This window comes from Staurois parvus, unplaced genomic scaffold, assembly GCF_062004578.1.
Source record: "Staurois parvus isolate SC_StPar_1 unplaced genomic scaffold, SC_StPar_1.0 ptg000020l, whole genome shotgun sequence".
Classification (NCBI taxonomy): domain Eukaryota; kingdom Metazoa; phylum Chordata; class Amphibia; order Anura; family Ranidae; genus Staurois; species Staurois parvus.
The window spans coordinates 8,313,614-8,327,272 of record NW_028317816.1 but is presented as its reverse complement, the minus strand read 5'-3'; the positions used below and the strand labels follow the sequence as shown (position 1 = coordinate 8,327,272).

At 42.3% G+C, this 13,659-nt stretch overlaps 1 protein-coding gene across 1 annotated transcript in view; it reads left to right on the top strand.

Annotated features, from left to right (window-relative positions):
* FKBP9 (FKBP prolyl isomerase 9) overlaps window positions 1–13,659 on the top strand; it is an 87,531-nt gene that overhangs the window by 10,508 nt on the left and 63,364 nt on the right. Inside the window, exon 2 of the mRNA XM_089687197.1 lies at window positions 11,470–11,615. Within this exon, the coding sequence (XP_089543323.1) occupies window positions 11,470–11,615 (146 nt within the window). The remainder of the gene's footprint in view (window positions 1–11,469; window positions 11,616–13,659) is intronic.

Genomic DNA, 13,659 nt, shown 5'->3' with positions numbered 1-13,659 from the left:
AATTCTATAGGCATGACGACTGACAACACAAGGGTCCCATAAAATAATTTATTCATATATTATGACTGATGGCACAGGGGTCTTTTACAAGAATCCTACAAACATCAGGACCGACAACACAGGGATCCCACACAAGAATTCTATGGACATGATAAATGACAGCACAGGGGTCCCATAGAAGAATTCTGCAGGCATGACAACTGACAACACTGGGGTCCCATACATGAATTCTTCAGATATTACTGATGCCATAGGGTTTTCATACAAGAATTCTACAGACATGATGACTAACGGCACAGGGGTCCCATACAAGAATTGTACAGACATGACAACTGATGACTCAGGAATCCTATTTGATTACAAGAATTCTACAGACATGACGACTGACGGCACTGGAGTCCTGTACAAGAATTCTACAGACATGACTGACAGCACAGGGATCCCATACAAGAATTCTACAGACATGACTTACAGCAAAGGAGTCATATACACAAATTCTACAGACATGACGACTGACAACATAGGGATTCCATACAAGAATTCTACAAACTGATGACACAGGGATTCCATACAAAAATTCTACAGACATGATGACTGATGACACAGGAGTGTTGTAGAAGAATTCTGCAGACATGACTAACAGCACAGGGATCCCATACAAGAATTCTACAGACATGACGGCTGACAGCACTGAGGTCTTGTACAAGAATTCTACAGACATGACTGACAGCACAGGGATCCCATACAAAAATTCTACGGACATGACAACTGACAGCATATGGTTCCCATACAAGAATTCTACAGACATGATGACTGACAGCACAGGGATCTCATACACGAATTCTACAGACATGGTGAATGACAGCACAAAGTTCCCATACAAGAATTCTACAGACATGACAACTGACAACACAAGGATCCCATACAAGAATTCTACAGATATGATGACTGACAGCACAGGGATCCCATACAAGAATTCTACAGACATGATGACTGACAGCACAGGGTTCCCATACAAGAATTCTACAGACATGATGACTGACAGCACAGGGATCCCACACAAGAATTCTACAGACATGATGACTGACAGCACAGGGATCCCACACAAGAATTCTACAGACATGATGACTGACAGCACAGGGATCCCATACAAGAATTGTACAAACGTGATGAATGACAGCACAGGAATCCCATACACAAATTATACAAGACCAGGTACCTGCTCCCCCTCAAAAGAAAATATGTGCCATATATGTTAGTGGAGGGGGAGGGAGGAGGAGTGGAACTTCCCCTTTTGGGTGAAGCTCCACTTTAAGGATACGTTACAGGTGAGACTTGGGAAAAGTTACTTTGTTTAGTAAATAATGACATTTCTGTTTTGCAACTGTTAGAATCAAACTGCTTCTTGATGATGACAGGGGATTCTAAATATGTGTGTCTGGTTTAGGGAGATGGTGACAGGACAGCATCATACACTGCCATTGGGATAGTATTGTCAATGGGCATATGGGCCCCTAAATGTGGCCTCCTACATCACTATAGGCGTCGCACATAATATTCAACTATATGTAGTGGCTCAGATTATCGTCAGAGATTGCAGACATACTGCTGGAGATGGTCAGAGACTGCGGATATAATAAAGGATGTTTAGAGACAGGAGACTTTAAAATCCAGAAGATGTTATATTAAATGGCTAAGGATCACTGGTATTACAGCTAGTTTACAGATCATTGCTCCCGCTACAGACTGTGGGGGATCCAAGGGCCACACAGCAAGTACAAAAGATCTGCAGGTGGCATGAAGGCTGCATTTTGGGAACAAGGGGTACTGGGAAAAAAACATCAATTCTGTCCTAGTGTGCAGGTTGGAGTTTCTATATGTTATGAGGGTCACCTCGATCTATTCCACTGTCCTCCCAGTTCCACTATTCTGTCCTAATCCTCATCATGCATTTTACAGTGGAATGCATGCTTTTACAATCCACAGCTCAATCAGTAAATGACCATTGAAGACGAACAGTCAGTCATGGCAGAAAATCCAATCTGATTTGGCCAACCTGATCTTTTCATTGTTGAGTAGGGATGAGCTCAGGTGAGTTCAGATCCTAGCCCAAACCCACCTGAATGATCCTGTCAGGAAACTGTCAATATACAGGGCCAATCATAAGTGGCAGAGGCATTCCCTGCCCCAGATATACTCTATATACAGCTTCAGGGCATGTCTTGACTGCTTATGATTGGCCCAATAAAGGGACAGCTTCCTGCCAGGATTGTTCAGGTGGGTTTCGACTAGGATCTGAGCACACCTAAACTCATCCCTAATGTGGAGCAGATCTTCTGACTCATTCAGGGGCGGACTGACCATTTGGAAACTCGGGCACTGCGCGAGGGTCCGGGGACAGTAGGGGGCCCCATGAGATGCCCCTGGTACCTTTTTCATAGGCTTTTTTGAGTTTGGGCAAGGACACAGGGGCCCCATGATCCCCTATTGCCTGGGGGGTCAGTAGGGGCCCCATGAGATGCCCCTGGTACCTTTTTCATAGGCTTTTTTGAGTTTGGGCAAGGACACAGGGGCCCCATGATCCCCTATTGCCCGGGGGCCCCATGAGTTGTCAGTCTGCCCCTGGACTCATTGCTTGTTACATTACAGCTGAACTACTTACCTCTGGCCTCCATCACATCACCTCTTTCAAGTCGATCATTGACTTGCATAGTAACTACACCAAGTTTCATCCCCTCATACATGGGTCAAATTTGGAATTAATTGTCTTTAGCAGATTGGAAATTTCCTGCATTTTGTAATCCGATGGTTGAATTTTGAAATCAATGGTGGCACCAATTAAGCCTTCAATTTTACCTTATGTTACTGCAGAAAATAATTTTCGTGGCTGGGAATCTTTTTTTTCAGGTCACAGCTCATGCTCATTTCTTTTTTGATTATATTTATCACGTGACTTTCTGATCATTGATTTGAAATTTGTTCGTTTTTCAGAAACTTTCCAACATGCCTGATCACTCAAATTCAATGGCCGCTTGAAAATCAGCAGATGCTGTGGCCCACTAATGGTGCGAAATTCGAATGAAAATTCTTAGTTGTGATTTTCTAAAGAAAATTCTTTTAGAATTTGACCCATGTATGTCCTGCATTAGTATTAGTGTTTTAAATACAGTTGTTTTGGCACTCCATGTAACTTCAACTGCTAGCTTTCATCACTTTTATTGATGACAGACCTTGTCATGTAGTTTGCTAACCCAACGCTATTATAGAATAAGTTAAGATCGCACTGATATATCGTGTGAAAAGTCAAAAATGAAGCAAATCTAAAATGAATGAGATTACAGTCGCAGAGCATATTCCAGAGTTCATATGTGTAGCTGCTTCCTCTGCTCCCAATTACAGGCAAGCTGAAACATGACTCCTACAACATTGTCCACGTCCCCACATTTGCCTCTCGGCTGGAGATGGTGTGCACTGGGAGAGAATGGCTTTTGCAGAGGCAGACTGACATTCTTATAGGTCAGGGCTGTCCAAATATTTGATTGGATGGAGTAATAAAGCACATTTTGGTGTGCCAGATGCTGTAAAATGGCTATAAACATGTCTAATGGCATACAGATTCAGGCAGTACTGATGGGGAAATAAGATCCATCTGTCCTAACACTCCATTGGGAGTCTTTCGCACTTGGAAATCCACAATGACTAAAAAACCAATTGATTGCCTTGCAGGAAAGTGTGAGTTTATTTTTATTTTATGTACTTATATAGTGCTGTCAATTTACGCAGCGCTTTACATATATATTGTACATTCACATCAGTCCCTAACCCTCAAGGGGAGTACAATCTAAAGTCCCTAACTTACATTCATACATACACATACTAGGGCTAATTTGGACAGGAATCAATTAACCTACCAGCATGTTTTTGGAGTGAACCCACGCAGGCACAGGGAGAACATGCAAACTCCAGGCAGGTGGTGCCGTGGTTGGGATTCGTACCAACGACCCTGGTACTGCCAGACAGAAGTGCTAACCATTTAGCCACTGTGCTCTCTACACATGTCCTCTAGAAAAGCCACACAGTTCTATTACACACATGGATTCCTGTGTAACCTTGAGAGATGGCCACATTTATTAATAAGATTTGGTATTTTTTTTATTGTAACTTGCGCTTGAAATATAACTAATCTAATAGCACCCACCACAACCCTCTGATCTTTTTACAAGAAACACACATAGGCTGATTTAGAATACAGAAGCAGGATCAAACAAAAGTGAAGCTGTTATCTTTAGTAACCAATCATATTCCAGTTTTAATTTATGCAAGATGGTTTACAAGATGAAAGCTAGTACGTGATTGGTTTCTGTGGATAACAGTCTTCTTTTCTATTGTTCACACACTCCTCATATGAAGTACATTGCAGTCTTCCAGAAAATAAAGGAGATTTTATTTATTGCAAGTATTTGTATAGTGCCAAAAATACTGCACAGTTAGTTAAAAAGTACACTGAACAGCCATATCATTCCCTGTCCCACTGAGACCTACATTTTTACATCTGTTCTACAATCATGGAAGCACCTGCACATACACTAGGCCAAAGTGGTCAGGGGCCAAGTCTATCTCATAGACCCTGCTGGAGGAATGTAATGTTGAAGTACTTATGACCAACGCCCCAAATATGAATAGCCAGCACTGGCTGTGATCAAACATGCTGCCGATTCTAAAGCTCCATTTGCAGAGGCATTCAGCCACACTGCAAATCCCAGCGGAAAGAATCTACCGATTTCTGTGACTGGGATTGACCAATGTGCTCCTCTGGCTGGGATTGACCGATGTACATGCCATTTGTGACTGTTCGCATAGTCAGTGATTATCTTAGTGGTGCACTGAAATGAGAATTCAGTTGCCGAAACTGAAAATTTAGGTTGCACTTGGCCAAAAACTGAAACCGTTTTTAAAAAAAATGTTTTTAAATGTAATGAATGTGGCTGGCGTTTTTGCATTGAAGTCACTAGAGGGCGTTTTTGCATTGAATTCAATGAGACAGGATTTTGCATTGAAGTCACTAGGGGCTGTAAGATATGATATTGTAATTTTATATATATATATATATATATATATATATATACACATGGGGCGTTTCTGAGATGAAGTCCATGGGACAGTTTTGCACTGAAGTCTATGAGATGCAATTTTGCATTGAAGTCACTAGGGGGCGATTTAGCATTGAAGTCAAAGGGGAATGATTTTGCATTGACATCTATGGGATGTAGCATGCCATTAGCGGTACCTTTTTTTTTTTCTATTGACAAAATGCAGATGACCCTATTTTTGGACAGTCATTTTCAATGGCCGATATATCGGTGCATCCCTAGACTATCCGCATTGGTTGCAGCTGGATGCACCATGTGTCACTGTGGCTGCCACAGCTGTTTGCACACAGTTGTCAATCTCAGCAGCAGGAATCAATAGATTCTTGCCTCTGGGATTTGCAGCATGGCTAAACACCAATGGAGCTTGAAGGTGACTATACACTATACAGTCTAATTGTATAATCTTTTTCAGATCTACCAACAACAGTGTACTACAAAGTCCTGCCTGATTTGATACAAATTACAAAAGCCCTGGTTCACACTGATGCGATGTCTGATGCGTTCGAGAGAGCATGGAATTGCATGACAAGTGAAAGAACATGAGTTTCTGTAAAGACTGATCACATATATGCAGTGTGAATCTGATGCGATTTGAAAAAGGGTCCTCTGTGAGTTTAATACGGTCCGATTGTAGCTCCACATACTTGAATGGAAACTGTTACTGTGGACTCTAGGAGATTTCAGAAACAACTTGCTACTCCTGAAATTGCACTGCGTGACACTGCATCAGTGTGAGCGTGGGGTAAAGGAGATTGTGCAGAGATTGTACAATGAGATTTTACTGTGCTTACGTGACACTTTCCAATGTATAATAAAAGGTTGCAGACTGTTGCTCTGCTTGCGATACAGTTTGTGCATTTTTATGGATGAACTTGGATACTGTGTATGTACAGGTCTACATCTAGAAGTAACTGCTAGTAGAGTAGGTAACAGCTTCTGTTTCTCTGTTAGTTTTGGATACCCTGCTGCAGTCGTGGGTTGCTCTTTGTGGCTATGAGACCTAATGTTGTTAGTGTCATACTAAGTTCTCATTCATACAGGCATTGAGGCCTATAGACCATGAATAGGCCACGTGTGCCACGTGTGCTGCATGTAGGCAGCCCATGTAAGTGTATGGGAATGTAGCTGCTGCAAGGACACAGTGTGACGGGAGTGACTTTTGGGGGTGGGGGGACCCCTGTATCATCTCCCCAAATCATTATGTTTAACCCACCCTGTGCCTGTTTAAGGGTATAGGGTGTACATGTGAATGTCCCAGTATTGTGCATTTGTGTGTTGTCCTTTGTCTAGGCCACATGGCTGTCAATTGTTTGTTTGCCATGTGCTCCCCCCCATGGTGCTGTGCCTTCCTGTCCAGCAAACTATTATGGGATGTACTGTTTGTGTATTGGTGTGGGGGTTGGTCAATGTCCTTTGCCGCATGGCTGCATCCCATTGTTCTGTGTCTTGGTTGGATGGGGAGGAGTGATGAGGTGTTTCCTGCCTATACTGTAGCCCTTCCCACTGATAGGGTGGGCTGATGATGTGTTTCCTGTCCCTGGTTGTCTTTCCCCGCCCTCTGTATAAAACATGTTGTTTGTGTACAATAAAAGTTGTTGGCTTCCTGTATTAAGTAGAGCTGGGTGTTGTCTTTTTCCTGAGGGATTTCAAGGGTGTGGTCCGTGGATGGTGTTCAGACAGGGGAAGCTGCAGGATAACGGAATATACCCAAGTGCAGTCGGGTACCGGTTCCGTTACACACAGCCACTCGTCCCAACTTGACAAGCATGTGGGTGAATGGCCAGTGTGCATTTGGGGCCACTCACCCACACCCACATGCCCATTGAGACAAGCAGCTGCTGTGTGCACATACACTCACATGGGCTGCCTGCATGCAGAAACTCTGGCCCATTCATGATCTACAGGCCTCAGCAACCATGTGAATGAGGCCTAAGGCTAGAAGGGGGTAGGAGGGGGAGTCCTAGGGGCCAGTTGGTCTAAGGGAGCAGGAAGTGTAAATCTGGCCTTGGTTACAATAATGTTTACATATATGAAATAAATTATAAAAGTTATGTTGAAAACAGAACTCCAAGAATTTTTTTTTTTTTAGAAACAAAACAAGATTAGTTATCTCTGGTGATGACTAATATAGGTTTGGATCGCTGCGTTTTAGGCCCCTTTCAGACGCTGAGCAAGCGGATGACAGGTCCATGTGTACTCCGCTTATGCAGAGTGGACACGGACACAGCCCGTTGTCTTCTATTGGTGGTTGGATGAAAATGGACTTTCCGTTTCCATCCAACTGCCAACCGATCCTATGGATGGAAGGGGAACAGATCCCCATTTACCTCTTTTTGGCGGATTGGATTGGATATCAGTGGGTGTAAATGGACACATGGCCGTTTAAATCCACCTCTCCATACAGGAGAATAGAGGTTCCAATCAGGTTGGCATGAAAAATGGGCAGGTAAACCCGATCGGAATGTCAGTGTGAAAGGGGCCTTACTGTACAAATCATAGCTTAATTGATGCCAGGTACTACACACAGGACCCTTATATTGCTTCGACTGCGAGTTTCAGCTCTCACGCAGTGAAAGTATCCTGTTGTTTACCCTTCCCTCTCTCCTTGTCCGTTTACAAAAAGCCCTGTATTCTGTTCACAGAATGCTAGGTATGCTGTGAATGGACAAGAGGAGATCCTGTGGTTTTGCTTTCGCTTTGTCCATTCACAAACTGCCATGCATTCGGTTTTTTGAATGGACAAGGAGGGGAAGTGTAAATGACAGGATTCCTTCACTGCATGAGAGCTGGAACACTCAGTCACATCCCTGGAAGGGGAGCTTTGTGTATAGCATTTGGCATCAATGAAGCTATGATGTGTACGTTAAACAGCAGCGATCCAGGTAGTCATCACTAGAGGTAATGTATTTGACTTGTGATGTTCCCACAAAATAATTGAGTTCCACTTTAAAAACAACTTTTTTTTCTCAACCACCTGTTTTTGTGTGTTGGAGGTCTATGTGTAGTCAAGGGTGGTCATAAACAGCCCAACCTTGCCCATGTAATCTCTGTGCAACTTGGCTGATCTTACATTCTTGGTAAGAAGAAGAGGATGAAAATAACTGAATTGCATTTGCACTTCTGAAGTTACATGAGAAAGTGGCATCTTCCACACAATTGAAAGGTGTCATCCCACCTATAATCAGTGCAATACCTACCTGTACCCATTTGTGGCCAGCTTAACTTGTGTGTGGTTTTGAGTGCACCCTTTGTTCTAATTCTGTCTAAATTTAAATTAATATGACTTGGATTTTGTACCTTTGTAACATTCACAAATGATGCATGTTGGGACAAAGAGGCTTTCCATAACAAGTGAATGTGCAAATTTAGCCTTTGTACATATGAACATCAATAAGGATTTGTGCACAGAGTGTTTCTTAACCAATCTTCAATGTTACCTGTATGAAAAGTGCATTGAGTAGTAATAGCAAAGAACAGAACTAGAAAATGATAACTGCAGTATTGGCATGTAATACTGGTATGTACCCTTCACTTTAATAGCTCCCACTCCGGTAGAAATTTTGAGACATAGAAAGATGCATGTCTTTTTTCATGAGCACATGATTTCTACTCTTTCTGTTATTTATGTGAATTTTGCTTTAACCACCTTGCCTCTCACACATGTTCTATGGACCTGTTTATTCTGCAAACCTTGTCATTACTAAAGATAAGGTAATACATACTGTATGCTGTTTTTAAAGGACACAACATTCTTTCTTTTCATGATATTGTCTTGCAACAATCATTTTTTTTTATTCCTAGGCAATAAAATGCAACAAATTAAACAAAACACATTTTATTTTTTATTTTTGAGCAGTTTTAGTTTAAAAATAATTAGTGTTACTGCACATTAAATGTGCACATTTTATTTTGTAGTTTTGATTAAAATGACACTAAAATTCTGATTCTGGTACAAAGAATTGCAAAGTTATTAAGAAATGAGTAAAGTGGGTTTTTATTTTTCAATTTTGTGCTTTTTTTTTAAAACAAAATAGGAAATAATAGGAAAAATAGGCCTGATTAGAGTAAACTAAGGGTTAATAAGGGGTTAAACAGAGGAACATTTTAACTTTTTATATATATATATATATATATATATATATATATATATATATATATACTAAGTTCATCTCCTTGATCTGCAGATACATTAACAGAAAGATACCAAAGTAATGTTACTTTGTGCATTTGTATAATCAGTCAGGAGTAGTGTTGTTTATAAACACTGTCAGACTGCTTTTTTGACAGCAAAAGCTGCAGCCTTCTTTTCTGAGTGTACACTAATGCTGGCTTTAATTAAACACAGATGACAATTACTGTATACTGGGAGGGGGGTCCTAGAATCAGAGCAGAAAGACTAGATGTGCTACAAACACTCTGGGGTTTATTTACTAAAGCTGGAGAGTCCAAAATCAGACTCCCTTCTGCATAGAAACCAATCAGCTTCTAACCTCAGCTTGTTCAATGAAGCTTTGGCAATGAAACCTGGAAGCTGATTGGTTTCTATGCAGAAGTGAGTCTGATTTTGGACTCTCCAGCTTTAGTAAATAAACCCCCAAGTGTACAATAGTGACGTTTTTATGGGCATGTGTAGTATACCCAAAGTTTGCAACTAGTTAAAGTGTATGTAAACCTAAAAACAAAATTGTATCTCACAGCTTATCCAGGCTTTCTTCTTTTTACTTTCACCTGGTGATCCAGCTAATAACACACTTCCTGTCCTAGGGTGACAGCACTTACTGCACTGTATCGAAGGAGGGAGCTATGGTTGTCAGTCAAAACTGCTCTCTTGACTTGGCCTAATAACCCCTCCTTTTCTCCTCATCTACATTCCATAGGGAGGTGTTTTTTGGTTCACAGAAGTTAGCTGGGAAAACTGAAAAGATTGTTTGATATGTTTTAAAGTGGAAGCTCTCTGCTTGTAGGTCACAGCTTCAGCCTTCTGGTAATCTTGTTACTGGTTTTACACCAAGTATTCTGCTTGCCTGTGAATTAGGCTGGCCATAGATGGTGAAATATTCTTTCCTGCAACCACAAGTATAACTGCTAGCGATAATCTCATGTAAAATCTGGGAGGCTGGTTGTACCCAAATTGATTGATTGATCAACTTGGGTACATTCAGCCTACCCATACATCTTTCGAATCGCAGCGAATTCCTGCTGAACTGGCCGAGATTTGAACCGTCTATGGCCACCTTTATTCATTTATGTCCTATTTAAAAATGTTGATGCTTTAAAGCGGAACTTCAGTAAAATGGGAAAGTTCTGCTCTTTCTCCTCCTCCCCCTCTTCTCCTTCAGATTTGGTACATCATTTTTTGGGGGAGGTGGGGAGCAGGTATCTGTTTTTTGACAGGTACCGGCTCCCCGACTTCCAGTCAGATTGTCGTGGTGATTTGAGCAAAAAGTTGTCCCCCCCTCCTCCCCCTTCTGGCACATGTTGCAGGTCTCAGAAATCTACAAGACCAATCAGCTAGCGTAGTGTGCCGCACGTCACAGCCGGCTGCCCACGGTTAGTATGCCAGCGCCTGGGACCAAAGAGTAGAGAAGAAACCTGCTGGGGTGAGAATGGCACTGGTATCCTGGACAGGTCAGTGGCTGTTTTGTAAAAGTCAGCAACTACAGTTTTTGTAGCTGCTGACTTTTAATATTTTAATATGGGTCTGGAGAACCACTTTAAGATAAGAAAACATGTGTTTGAGCTGTCAGAAAGTGAACAATGGAAATGTAACAAAAACTGCTGTTTCGAGGTATTGATCCAGAATTTCATACTTGTGAATATGCAGGTTTATTAAGACATGAACTGATTAAAATAAGTAATTTGAAAGTCTGGGTAAGACGTGTATTTGAATTGAGATTGCACATTATTGAGGGAGAGCTCAAAGAAAATAAGCTTTGATTAAATCACAAGGAATGCTGTATTAGGCTAGAGCAGGGTTCTCCAAACTTTCCAAGCAAAGGGCCAGTTTACTGACCTTTAGGCTTTAGGAGGGCCACACTGTGGCCAGTGGAAGGAGAAAATGCCCTGATACAGTGCTCCATCATTGGTTTTAATGGGAGGAATAATATCTCATTGGTGATATCAATGAGATGTATATTGCCTCGTTTATGGTGTCAGTAGGAGGAATGGTGCCCCATCATTGGTGTCAGTTGGTGGAATAGTGCTCCAAGGACCAGATAAAGGCAAGCAAAGGGCCACATCTAGCCCGGGCCGCAGGTTGGAGACCACTGGGCTAGAGGAAAGAGACTTTCATAATAATTCATTCTATATTATTTTACAGTTATGACCGCGGGACCACTTACAACGTATTTGTGGGAAAAGGACAGATCATTAAAGGAATGGACAAAGCTCTGATTGGAATGTGTATAAACGAGAGACGATTAGTAAAAGTTCCACCAAGTCTTGCCTATGGGAGTGAAGGAGTGGGTAAGTGTCTCGCCTGCATGTCTTTTAAAAGTATATGGGTACTTACCTTGTATTGTATCAGCTAGAATAGCTTTAAAGTGGCACTGTTAAATCCCTGCAAAAAGAAAAAGTATTATACCTTTCCAGTGGACCATGTTCACTCTAATCAGGTGCCACAGCCTCTGTCAGACTCTTCAACATTCAAAACGTCTGGGAGTGTTGGATGCCTGTGTCCCCCACTACACACTGTACTTTCATCATCCTCTGACCCCTATGTCACTACATAACAAAGCAGTGACTAAGGGCTCATTCACACGATATCTGTTGAGCTATGTTGATCTGCATAGATGTGTAACTGAAATTTCTTCTTTTTTAAAATTTTGGAAAGAGTGGAGAGGGATTAGAACCCCTGTAAGTTTTGTATTGCTGTCTTCAGGGCCTGGACAAGGGGCGGGTGGAATGGGCAGCTGCCCTGGGGTGCAATGGATTACTGTAGGAATGGAGCGCCTTCCTCTGAGGAAGAGGTTTTCCCTCAAAACGCATCAGCCTTTCTTTGGCCCTTGGATGGCACTTGTTTCAAGCAGGGACCCTTGGTGCCATATGGAGCACGTTTCAAGGGACTGTCAGGTGTTATGTGATTTGTCACCTTTCATTTGTGAGTACATTTTAATTATTCAATAAATTGTTATTTGGGATAATGCGCTAGGCAACTGTGCTCGTTTCCACTTTTTCTGCAGTTACATCTGACTTCCCCTGTCGTACACAAGAGCTGCAAGGCTTGGCCTATCCACTCATGGGGCCCCCGGGCAATAGGGGATCATGTGGCCCCTGTGTCCTTGCCCAAACTCAAAAAAGCCTATGAAAAAGGTACCAGGGGCATCTCATGGGGCCCCCTACTGACCCCGGGCCCTCGGGTAGTGCCCGAGTTCCAAATGGTCAGTCCGCCCCTGGTTCCACCACACTTCTCTGTCTTCAGCCCTCTACACCCATGGAAAGGAACTTTTGGCATATTTGACTTCTATACATGGGACAGACGTAGTGACAGTGGCAGTGATTTTGACAAGCAAGTGACTGCTGGGTCAATGGTCCCCTAAGCCTGAGGAGTTTGGCATCTTTGCCCTGGGTGCTGGATGACTTTGTCCCAGCACTAGCTGTGTGTGCTGGCGTTAGGGAGATTCATCCTCTCGATCTGTCATGTTTCCTGTTATCATCAAAAATTAAGTAAAAGAAAATGCCACATTTTGGGATGTCACCAGAACCGTAACAGAGGTGAGATCTTTCAATGGGTACACTAGTTCTGGTGACCCTGGTGACACCCCAGGATTCTCTCACTTTGGAGGAATTTCCTCTCCTTTCTTGTTTTGGCTGTGGGCCAAAAACTGAAATGCAATCTCCCCTATGGGACACAGATGGCAAAAAAAAAAACTTAACAGGGGTATAACCCTCCTTAACAGCTTTTTTCCCCTAAATGTAGTATAAAAACGCGAATAAAACGCTAACGCTTCTAAACACTACTAAAACGCTACTAAACACTGTTACCAGCGGTTTTTGAGCTTAAAAAAACGCTAGTGTGCATGGAGCTAAAAAAGAAAAAAGAAAACAGTGCAAGGCATTAGTAACAGATGACTCTGACACTACACAATGCACACTAGTACAATATAATGTACAGGCTGGTGTGAGCAAGCCCTTAGGGTTCGGATGATGGAACCACAGCACATGGCGTGGAGGAACACAGACATTCGACCATTATGGAAGTGTTCAATATTGAAGAGTCTGACAGAGGATGCAGTGCTTGAATGTACAGAAGATATTAGACATGGGCCACAGAGATGTAAGTATAATGCTTCTTGTTTTGCAGGGGGAAGATTTTGTGCTTTAAAAGAGAAGTGTGGTATTTATTCTTTTGCTCAGAAATAGTTACAGTACCTAGGTGGCTGCAGCATCGGACCGATGCTGGCTCTAAGGGTATCAGTCACCGCTCTCTGCTCTGCTTCCCCCCCCCCCCTTCACTCTGCTCACGTATATATACTTGATTTTGCATTTCCGGGAAACCGCCTGTCGATCA